At 39.7% G+C, this 12,178-nt stretch overlaps 1 protein-coding gene across 1 annotated transcript; it reads right to left on the bottom strand.

Annotated features, from left to right (window-relative positions):
- Nucleotides 1-7,987: 7,987 nt before the first annotated feature.
- On the bottom strand, nt 7,988-9,520 carry LOC113066459 (beta-1,3-galactosyl-O-glycosyl-glycoprotein beta-1,6-N-acetylglucosaminyltransferase 3-like). The gene has a single exon (XM_026238345.1). It carries the CDS (start codon nt 9,338-9,340, stop codon nt 8,036-8,038), a length of 1,305 nt encoding a protein of 434 aa, XP_026094130.1. The 5' UTR covers nt 9,341-9,520; the 3' UTR covers nt 7,988-8,035.
- Nucleotides 9,521-12,178: the final 2,658 nt, after the last annotated feature.

Raw genomic sequence — 12,178 nt, 5'->3', positions numbered from 1 at the left:
ATACAAGAGGCAATGTGCATATGTGCATTATACTGTAGTCTTAAATATTAAGATACAAAGGAATGTACAAGAGGCAAGGGTTTTCACTGGTATCAGCACCGAATACTGAAATTTTGGTACGGTGACAACACTAGTTCCCTTTCAGTAGTTCACTCTCGATGTCACATCGATGATAGGCTGCACTTCCCCATGTCATGCTGCAAGCGGCAATCTGTCCTGTGCGCCTCAATACTAAAAGACCAATTCCAAAAGAGCAATTTCTTCTAAAGAGCTCCACGGGTGCGTCTTTAGAAAGATGACAGATCGTCCTTATAAGGATGCCGTTTCACCTGTGCGTTTCTGGGTGTGGTCGTTACCTGGCACCAGGTGATGTCCACGATCGCTGCCTCACATGTCTGGGCACTGAGCACGCTGAGGTGGCCTTCATGGATGAGTCATGTTCCCCACTGCGGGAAGATGACTGTCTTGGAGCTGCAAACCAGGTTGCTGCTATTGCAGCTTACCATGACCCCGTGAAGTCTTTAGGTAAGCATGATCTTGTCATCAGTTGCCTTAGAGTTGCCAGGAGGATAAAATCCTTAACGGTCACCCTCTGTACCCTCTTGGGACCTGACCCTAATGCTTAAATCACAACAGCAGTACCCATTCAAGCCTTTGCATTCAGCTGAGCTAACGTTTCTTTCAATGAAAACTCTGCTCCTTCTTGCACTGGCATCCATCAAGAGGGTAGGGGACCTGCATGAATTTTTTTGGTGAAGTTGAAGTTTGGGCCTGCTGACTCCCAGGTAATTCTGAGGTCCTGGTCCGGCAACTAACCAAGGTTCCCACTACATCGCACTACATCCTAAGATCAACTGGTGAACCTGCAAGCGCTGCCCCTGGAGGAGGCAGACCCATCCCTGGCTTTGCTCTGTCCCGTCTGAGAATTGAGCCTTTGTCTGTTATGGATGCTGGCAGAAGGGGAATGCTGACTCTAAGCAGAGGATGGCCCACTGGATTGTGGATGCCATAACCCTGACTTATCAGGCACAGGGTGTGCCCTGCCCATTCAGGTTGCGAGCTCACTCAACTAGAAGTGTTGCATCCTCCTGGGCACTGGCTTGTGGTGCCTCGCTGACAGATATTTGTAGAGCTGTGGGTTGGGCGACCCCTAACACATTCGCTAAGTTCTATAGCCTTCATGTAGAATGTATCCTCCTGTGTTCTCACCTCAAAATGGTAGTGGCACTGAGATGCCTCGCTTAGTGTCGGCTTGCTAAAACTGCTCCAGAGTGTCCGTACTGTAGACCCTCTTTAGATCCTCCATCACCCTAGGCAGCTGGATGTGGCGGAATGTCCGGCGACAGGCACTCATAATGAATCCGTGAGAACCATGAAAGGCTGGGTTCCGTATTGAGACCTAAGCGGCAGTCGTATGTGTATAGTCCACAGTATAGCCTTAGGGCCCGTCTTTCCCCGGCAGACTTCTACCTTCCAAAGAGGGTTTTAATCACCTCAATTTTCTCCATATATACCTAAACAGATGCTATATGTGTATTTGCGCCCAAAAACTATTTCAGGAAAGATGGGGCTTCCACAGAATCCCTGTTCTAAATGGAACAGGTACGTTTTCCCAGTGTTATTCAGTCTCACCCAGTGATGTAGTGCTTTACAATGGTCAGTGGAACTACTTGTTCCAAGCCTCGGCCTACACCTAATAGGGGCACAGGTGGCTCGCTCAGAGCACTGGAAGGGGCAACACCCATGGCGCTTTGGTAGGGATCCCAATTTCACCTGTCATACAGTATATAGATATATAGATATAGACCACTCTATATATAGATGATGAAACGATATACAGCTATGCACCTGGATTTTTAAAATGTAGCCTACAAAAGTAGCCTAACCTACTTATGTTTGTTACAACTAGATGGTAGAAGCTATTCTCCGCTCTTCAAACACATACACACACAGACACACAGACACACACACACACACACACACACACAAACACAAACACAAACACAAACATTAGCCTTTAAAGACATAGTGTTTCAGTGAAGAAAACCCTGTACTTATTCGAACGTCAGTTATTTATTATTTACCCTTGCATTGTGAACAAGCCGAGATCTGTCTCCAGGCTGTGTGCACTGCATGGTGCTTTGTCCGAATGGAGGAGGGGTGAAGTTACGAGGTTTCACTGACAGAGTGAGGATCCATAGTGTTACAAAGTTTTGAATGTTGAATGTTTTTTTTTTTCATTGGTTAAATATTTGTAAAACCCTCAAAAAGACATAAGGAAACTTGAATTGTGTGGTAGCTAATGCCAAGTTATCTAAATAACTGTAAGATTATTTGGCCCTCATTGATGATCCTGATATCCTCTGGTCTATCATGGGCATTGTCTCCTCAATGGATCTTGGGATGAGAGCTTCATCTGCAGCCTGGATAATACCTACCTACGTGACTCCATCACGCAAGGACACAGACAATGCACTTCAGCATTGCTTTTCTCCCCTATCTTTTCTTTTTGTATAGCTTGTTCTCAAATACTTCTTTAGTTCACTTGTAGTGACTATGTGCTTTCAGATCTCTACTATTACTAACACTTGGAGAACACGCACTGTACGTCGAAGGCAGGCCTATACCAAAAATCTACTGCCTGTCCCTCTGACCTCTACTACTTTACTCTCTATTCCAGTTGGTCTCTGGAACTGCCAATCTGCTGTTAACAAAGCAGATTTCTTCACTTTGTGGTCATTTATCATCCCCCAGGTCAACTGGGAAATTTCTTGGAGGAGTTGGATGTGTTATTATCAAACTTTACTGAGGATGGTGAGGATTCCTCTGGTACTGCTTGGCAGAGATGGGGACTCGAGTTTGAGACTCGGACTCGAGTGCGACTTAAGTCGCACAAACAGTGACTTCAGACTCGACTTGAGACTCGTCCTCGAAAGACTTCAGACTCGACTCGGACTCGAGCTCCGGGACTCGTGAACAATGTTAATTTTTAGTAAACGTCAGATGAGCTCGCTGTTAGAGTTGTGACGTTCGCGAACGAACCGATTCTTTTGAACGGCTCATAAACATGAACTATGGGAGCCGAGTCACGGCTGGAGGGGAGCCGTTCTTTCTGTCGCTCTTTTTTCCTATGCGTGTTTCAGAGCGCGTGTTTCACACAGATGCACACAAATGAGCTCCTCCATGAGACAGAACAGTTATAGGGGGAGGGGCGCACCCAGCGCAGGCCAACCCTTTATAGCGTGATGATATTAGTTATTAGTTGTGCACGCATCCTTCACGTGAGTACACCAGTGGAAAAAAAACCTGCGTGCCTCTGTCATTGGGTAGGAGCGGAGCCATGACGTTTTGCACAGATATTCATTGCAGCCCACTTTGTTATTGTTCATTGACTTGAAGGGGCTGATGTCCTATTTGCAAAGTTTACAGTAGTAATAGTATGTAGACATTTCCATTTTATTTATTCTAATTTTATCTACTTTAAATATTTTTGGTTCTCTATCAAAATTTTCTTGTGTGATAACAATGTTCTTGTGTGGAAGTGTTTGTAGTAAAAGCTGTTTTGCACAGAAATTCATTGCAGCCGGCTTTGTTTTTGATGTTTATTTGTGAGTAGGTATTGTATGAATAACATAAGTCAGCGTAGCTTTGTTCATTCTTAAGCCACACAAGAGGTGTGCAGCTACAGCCAGGACAGACAGAAGGCCATTACTGAATCCATAAATGCATAAATACAGATATTAACTTAAAAGTAAAGCATTCTTGGTGTTTTTGTCATGTTGCAATAGCCTGTTTACACTGATTATATACCAAAATCAAAGTTGATATTGTATGCTAATAGATAGAGTTGTCATAATAACATAGTACATGCTTTGAATTCCTTATATATAGCTATGCAGTGTTCTAAGCAGCTTGGATGGGTCGCTGTACGTGATGCAACATTTATTATAACCAGAGACTTGACTTGGACTCTAGCTCAGAGACTTGAGACTTGACTTGGACTCTAGCTCAGAGACTTGAGACTTGACTTGGACTCTAGCTCAGAGACTTGAGACTTGACTTGGACTCTAGCTCAGAGACTTGAGACTTGACTTGGACTCTAGCTCAGAGACTTGTGAGCATTTCTGCTGCTTGGTGACTTCAACATCCACCTAGATAAACCCCAGGCTACTGACTTCAACACTCTGCTCGCCTCATTTGATTTCAAGCAAATTGCATTGTTTATAGAGTGGTTTGGAATGTGTGGGGAGTGCTCTTTTCCTTTAAACCTAGCCAAAAATAAATAAACATAGCCTATATGTTGGCTATGAACAGTGTTGGGAAGGTTACTTTGGAAATGTAATAGGTTACAGATTACAAGTTACCCGGTTTAAAATGTAATAGTAGTGTAACTTTTTCAATTACTTTATTAAAGTAATGTAACTAATTACTTTTGAGTACTTTTTGATTACTTTTCTAAATTTGTGAACATTATAATAAATAAAAGCATATATATCAACTCAAATACAGTTATCTAATAAGCATGTGTCATATGCTGTTTAATAAACTCCTGAAACATTGGTGTTTTTTTTTTTTAACTGCTGTCTCTTTATATATGATATGATGATAGTTTTCTCAAAATAAGTAAAATGCATGAAGTGACAGAGCAGTTCTAGAAATTCTGTGTATGTGCTCGTGTACTCATATATTGAGACGGCAGAGGTTGAAAACACTGCGAGCTTCAGTAGGCCTATGTGTAGTAAATGAAACTGTATGTCTTTGCCATTAATTTACAGGAGGGGCAGACTGGGAAAAAAAATCAGAATGGAAAATTCGAACTCATACAAACAAATTCATGGACAATACTATTTTTTGTATGGACCTGACATAAAAAAGGTTTAAATCTTTAATATGGGGACATGTCAAATAATTAAAAGTTCTCTCCTGAACGGCACCTTCACTTCCATTTTTCTCTTCAGTCTCATTATTTTGCCCCGTTATCCATCTTAATACTCAAGATTGAACAAAACTGTACTTTACAATACAATACTCTACAATACTACAATATATTTATAGAAAAATCCTAATACTGTACAAGAGTCATGTTTTTCCCTTACAAAAATTTACCATGCTTATATTAGCCTATATAATAGTACAATAACCTTGTATGGTTTTTTGTTTTGCAAATGGATTCGTATTTATTTTTAAATAAATAAATTTGTAAAATAACTTTAAATTTTTGGTTACCACAGTTAAACAATAGTAACCATTTTCACTGGATTTATAGTAAAATAATAAAATGTTAATTTTCGCAAGGGTTGTGTTGTTGTCTGTCATAGCCTCCCCAAAAAAAATCGGATTATTTTTCAGCTAAATTACTACTGTAACATTGCAACAGATAATAATGATGTCCTTTATATATTTTGAGTGATGACTGATGAACAACGTGCTGCTGCTTGATAATAAAAAAAAAGACAAAAAAGCATCTTTACAGATTAAACTGACCTGAAACCCTGAACAGTAGTTCTGCTTCTCTGTTCCAGCTGTGCGCTTCCACAGCACTCTTTTATCTCTCTTTCGCATTGATTAGCCTACTTGGAGTCTGATCCAAACCGTTTGGCGGAGGCGCGCGAGTCACGACTAACAGATTTATTAGAGATTTAATTATCAAATGGCGGATTCGCAAATGATCGCTTTAGTACATTCGGCAGGCATAATGATATTAAAATATTGGGACAAGTTGAGGAAGACTGAGGAAGACTGAGGAAGCTGGCAGGCCACCGGGAATTGTCCCGGTTCTCCCGGTGTCCAGTCCGCGCGTGATTTCAACTGACACGCAGAACGTGCAGGAGTCATATATTGCATTTTGGGGGCTTGATATTCACAGACACCAGTCCATGTCATGTTTTGATTCAAGTGTACTGACCTACTTTTGATTTAGTCATCCAAAATGTGGCATATTCCGTCCGCGTTAGGCATTCCATTTTTCTGACTGGATTCTACGAACCAGACTGTGTTTCCGCATCCCGGAAATTATTAGGGCGTATGTCTTAGAATAGTCAGTGCAATTTGGGAAAGAAATCAGTTAAATCTGTATGTGGATGTGTGTGTAAATATTCAAATGTAATCCCCTTTGTAATCGTTAAAAAATTCTTAAGTAACTGTAATTTAATTACTCATTTTTTCTTAGTAACTGTAACTAATTACAGTTACATTAATTTTGTAATTAAATTACGTAACGCCGTTACATGTAACTAGTTACTCCCCAACACTGGCTATGAAACACAGTAGGCGTTAATTGCATGCATTTATGGTGTAATTACTACATGTTTGTGTCTAAGCATGTTCATATTTACTGGAAACCATGACCTGTCACTTTAATTGAGCACATGCAGCACAGCAAAAAATAGACTCAGAGAGCCAGGAGGGCTCATGAGCATTGAATGGTTTAAACACTGGCAAGAATTAAAAAGAAAAAATGCAATTTATAAAATTTAGTGACGATATGACACTGCCTCGATAGTGCAAGTGACAATTCCCGTGTCAGCGGTCCAGCGTGCAGCTCACTTCAGCCCCTTTCACACTGCACTGTGAAAGCAAACATGTCCCGAGATTGATTCCGGCATTGAACCAGGGTCGAGGACCTAGTGAACAAAAAAGCCAGATCTAATGCCGTGTCATAGTGATGATGCGCGTTATCACACAACTCTTTTACCGGCTGTTTTGAAGGAAGATCAAGATTAGATTACAGTAACGTGTGTTACAACACATTATGCCTACTCTGATTGCTGCTGTATTGAGAATGTAAGCAGAGATCAACCTACGAACTCCTCGTGAGTATTGAAGCAGATCTCTATTCCTGTCCAAGAACCCATCACAATCATTGCTCAAACTTGAACAAACAATGCACTACTCGAGTTTGTCAATGCAGAGAGTATTTGTCATTCATTCCATGTATGGTCTAAAACACAATCACCCTTTGTATTTGCCGCAGAACAGCTGAGTAAATTTTGTCATCTTTGCAGGAATGTTGTACGAAGACTGTACAAATGTAACATATCTTCAGCAACACTTGTAAAAGTGATTAGCACATATTGCAGGCACATACTGTTATAAACATAGATATATTTTGGTACATTGTGTGTCACATTCATTCTTAGTCATTGTTTTTAAAAACCTTCTTTTTCATAGACCACGCTACAACAATTTTCAAACATTCAAGCTGTTTATTACAGCAAATTTACTTTTTTCAGACATATTTTGACATAAGATTCTTCTGTCTGTTAGTGTTTTGACTGTCATTCTTGTTAAATTAGTTTTAACTGTGCCTCGATCATACACCGAGTTTGGTAAAACTGCCTTTTCCTGTTATGCGCCCAGACTATGGAATGAAATGCAGAGTATTTTGAAGCTAAACATGCTGCCATCGTTAAATATTTTTAGAAACCTTTTGATGTCACATTTGAAAGAATCATGTTCCTGTTTTACTTAACATTTATATGTTACATTAATCTTGAGTGCTGGACATTTTTTGTGACAGGATTTTTTTGTTTTTGTTTTGTTTTCCTTTAATGTTTGTCTTGTAATATTTTATGTGTGAAATTTTGTATGCTGCCATTTTGGCCAGGACTCCCTGGTAGAAGAGATTTTTATCTCAAGGTATTATTCCTGGTAAAATATGGGTTAAATAAATAAAAAATAAAAATCACATGATACATAAAAATGTATAGCCTGAATGCACTGTAAGTCGCTTTGGATAAAAGCGTCTGATAAATGCATACATTTAACCACACACTGCATATGCTCCATTTTGAAGAAAATCATATCTTGTTTCTGTATTTATAGATACTTTTTTTTATATGAAATAGTATGCATAACAAATAAAGAGCTTCTCTGAAGGGTACAAATAGTTCATTAATTTTATTTAACAATTTGCAACATCCTAATAACAATATGACCTGCATATGTTTATTATATTATCTTATACAGACATTAACATTGACCTTCATAGAAATATTATTATATTATATAAACAAAAAACATATGCATAAATACATTATAAAATAATGTCAGATTTTTTAACTGTTAATAATGATCGACCATAAATAGCTTTGTACCTTAAAAATGCCTCCATACATTTGATTGCTACATCATCTACTTCTGGATCAAATTTGTTTGCCAAAAGATGGTGTTGCTGCACAATCCATTTCAAGTCTCCAGCTCCATAGACACAAACTGCCCGTCTATGTATCCCAGTGCATGGTGGGTAGGGAGCTCCACTGTTTAGATCTCCTTCATGGTAACTCCACTTCACCAGACGAGCAATCGCGTTCATGTCCGATTGTTGGTACTTGATGTTTGGAGGATTGGATCCTGGTACTGAAGGCATCCGCTGTAACGTAGCCCACATGTGCTCATCTGGACTGTACGTGTCTTTCTCCCATTCCATTAAGTTTTGAATCTCTTTGCTTTTGAAGATGTGCCCCACAAACTCTCTTGAAACCACTAAGTAAGCATTTCCTGAGAACATGGGGCTCTTTATTGGTGGAGGCGACTTTTTGACATCTGTCCTAGTCACAACGTCCGTAACATTGTGATGATACTGCCAGCGCCAATGTTTGCCCTTTACATCCTCGGACTCCAAACTGTTCTTTCCATTCAGGTGTTTTAGAGACTGGACCATTTCTGTATTGGTTTTAATGGGGAAATCAGTTCCACAGGTGTTGAGCAGATACTTCCACTGGACAGGTGACTTGAGCAGATCTTGCATGCAGTTGATGTCCGCTTGAACTCGAGACCAGGAGGCGTAAATCACACTCTCCAGTTTGCTGGCCACAAATACATTGGTCAGGCAGGATGCAATGGCTCTTACTGCTTGTTTAAAGATCTCAGGAGACTTCTGGTCCACGTGAACGCAGTACACATTGTGAGGAGTGTAAATGGCTCTCAGGAGCCTTTCAAACATCTCAATCTTCTCATGGATCACCATGGAGTAAGCAATGGGGAAATCTTTCTCCTCTTTACTGAGAGAAACAGTCAGAAATCCTCTGTCTCTGATGTAGGATGGACAATCCTTGGTTGCATTGAGATAGAATGACTCTGATAGCTGGGATTTTCTTTTTTTAGAGGCCAGGAGTTTCCTGAAAGCCTCCTTGTCCACTCCATCCATGTCTCCTTGGATAATAGCAGAACAAGCTTGTAGTTCTCCAGCATCTTGCTTTAGTAAGTTATTGAAGACTGACTCTTCCTTATGAGGGCAATTTATCCCTTGTCCTTGATAGTTCAGCACGATGACAAACATGGTTATACTCACAGAAAGGATGGGGATTATTTTCATAAACCTCTGATTGTTAAGTCCCATGCTGAGTTCCTGAAGATTATTGCCTGCCAAAAACAAGTACAAGAGGAAACCTGTGTCAGTAAGGTATGAAACAGCCTCTCTTGTTAAAATACCAGAAGAATGAGGCAGGAACTGAAAGAGAGAGAGTCATGTACAGAAAGGAAGGGCTGACCTCTGCCAAAATGCATAATAACTATAACACAGTAGAGGTGTGGCTTTTTCTTTCTAGAGGGTTTGATTTTCTGATACTACAGTCAGTAAACTTTGTGTAACAAAAAGGTTTTAAAAATAAGAGAAAAAAATGGTTAAACAAAGAGGATTGTAACACATCATGTCATGGATTTACAAACTGAGGATCTTATCTTTTGGTTACCATATCTGTGGCTTTTTGCCCAAGAGTTTAATTTTAAAGGGATAAAAAAAAAAAATACTGACTAAACTATCCCTTTAAAACTTTGAGACCCAAACTCAATTCCTGGAGGGCCACAGCTCTGCAAAGTTTCACTCCAACCAGCTTAAAAATCACACCTGCTTGGACGTTTCTAGTAATCCTGAAAACATTGATTAGCTGGATCAGGTGTTTGAATAGGGTTGGAGCTAAACTGTGCAGAACTGTGTCCCTCCAGGAATTGAGTTTGGAACCAATGCTTTAAAGTATGTTTTGACTTTGTATTGAAGGTTTGAACCTTTTGCCACTCTCTTATGTCACTCTGTTTGCCATTAATAGCATTTCTGCATTCTTTTTAAAAAAAGTATTTCTACATCAGATATGGGGACACAAAAAATGTAATTAAATTAGGTGATTTACTTATGTGATGCATTATAAACTTGCTGTCTAACTTGAGTTTGCAGTTGTGTTGTTCTGTGTCCTACTTTTCACTTCACTTCACTTCTCACTTCACTTCACTTCACTTCACTTTTGTTGTACAAAGATGCTGCCCAAGTTAAGATTTCAGCCTTGCTTTAAACCGCAAAACTAGAAATAAATACATCAGGCACATTAAAAAGGAACAATGTGAAGCTCACAAAACAAGATGAGTGAGAAAGATTGTGTGTACATTTGTAAAGTCTCATGTGTCCTTCTAGGAAAACAAATGAATTTCATTCTGTCAGATCTTGAATGCTTTTGTTCTCTTTGTGTCACTCACTGCTGACTCAGAGAAATGTCCACTTGAAAGAAGAGCATTTAAAACTTTAAACGGGGAAGCATAACTGTCTTTCTTCGGTAATGTTTTGTTAAAAAAAAAAAATCACATTTTCCCTTTATAACTAATAAAATAGTGTTTAGATTCACAGCACTGCTTTGTTTACATGGGTAACCATGGTAACTGTTGTATTACTGTTGTTTGGAAGCAAATTAGCAAAACAGATCAGTGTGTCCAGACATAACTAAATTATTGGGTACCAACGTATGTAATGAAGCTTCCATAACGGATGCAGACAAAATGTAGTGTAACAGATATGCAGGTCATCGATTCATGGGATAAATTCAGGCATACAAATGAAACCTTTTTACACTAAATGCCTGGCCTGGCGCCAGCCTGGCTGGACTTAAATTATTTACGATAACCGTGCGAGCCTCAAAGGAGACACGAAACCCCCACCCACATTCCTGAACACACACACATAAGCACACACACACAAACAAACCTTTCTTAAGGTTCTTTATCTTCGTCATTTTATTAATATGTATTTTGAATGTTTGTGTATTGCATAAAAATGGTTAATCCTGTGTAAATGGTTAAAGTTGCTGACTTATAAATTGGAAATATGTCTCCTAATTTTAATGTTCTCAAATAGAGCCATGGGTTGTAACCCCACTCCTGACCAGGTTATAAAACTTTATGATCCCACTGGGAAACAGGACAGGAAAGCTAACTCTTACAAAAGAATGGTAAAATGTACTCAAATGTAGTCTAAATGTATATAGTATTTTTTTTTTTTTTTAGATGTTTCCCATATAAATTGGGACTATCTGCAGTTTTATCATGTGCTAATCAAATCTTTAAATGTGTGTAATTCTGCATTTGAATGTAACTTCATGTTTTAATCATTTATATATATTATTTTTGGTATCTGTTTAATCGTTGTGACGGACCCATTTATCTAAAGCAAATTAATGAAAAATGTATTAATCTTGAATTACGAACTTGCTAGAATATCACTGCTGAAATCTGATAAGCCCAAATTTATTAGGGTGGGTGTTTCCACAGAGACAAAGGAACTTTTTCCCGCTTCAGATCGCGGACGTTCATTGGTTGTTCACGGGAACAGAGGCGTGAACCATTTCAAGCCATAAGAGCTGACCCCAGAATGTCCGCCCTCGCTTACGTTCTCTTACTCTCTTCCCTCCTGCTTCGACCCTGGTCGCTTCCGCTCGTCCCTCTGAGCAGCCTCGGGCCACTCTAATATCGCCGTCCCTCTCAGCCCTCTCATGGCTCCTTTGGAAGCTTTCGTTTTCGTTGTTTTCTTTTCTTTTCATTACTAAGTTTATTCACCTATTTGCCTCTCCACACGAGGAAGACGAATCCTGAAACATTGCCTTGTTAAACCTTTCAAATACCGCGCGATTCCGCAGCAACCCCCGGAAGACCTGAACCACAAACAAAGAGACCACGCTCACGCCAGGCTCCAGCACACGCACGCTGTTTTCAAAAGACCACGCTCATGCACGCTGGGCCATGCAAGTATCGTTTTCTATGGAGATTTAAATGCTGCTTTAAAGTTGGTCTATGATTTGATTCGTGTTGTCTTTCAAGGTTACTGTCTGTGAGTTTGCATAACTGAGCTCATTCTGTGACCATGCCATGCTCTCTCTCTCTCACCTCCCTTCCTCTCTCATTCATTCTCTCTCTCTCT

The sequence above is a fragment of the Carassius auratus genome, chromosome 50 (genome assembly GCF_003368295.1).
Source record: "Carassius auratus strain Wakin chromosome 50, ASM336829v1, whole genome shotgun sequence".
Taxonomy (NCBI): Eukaryota; Metazoa; Chordata; class Actinopteri; order Cypriniformes; family Cyprinidae; genus Carassius; species Carassius auratus.
Note: the sequence above shows the minus strand (reverse complement) of the source record. Positions and strands in the feature narration are given on the sequence as shown.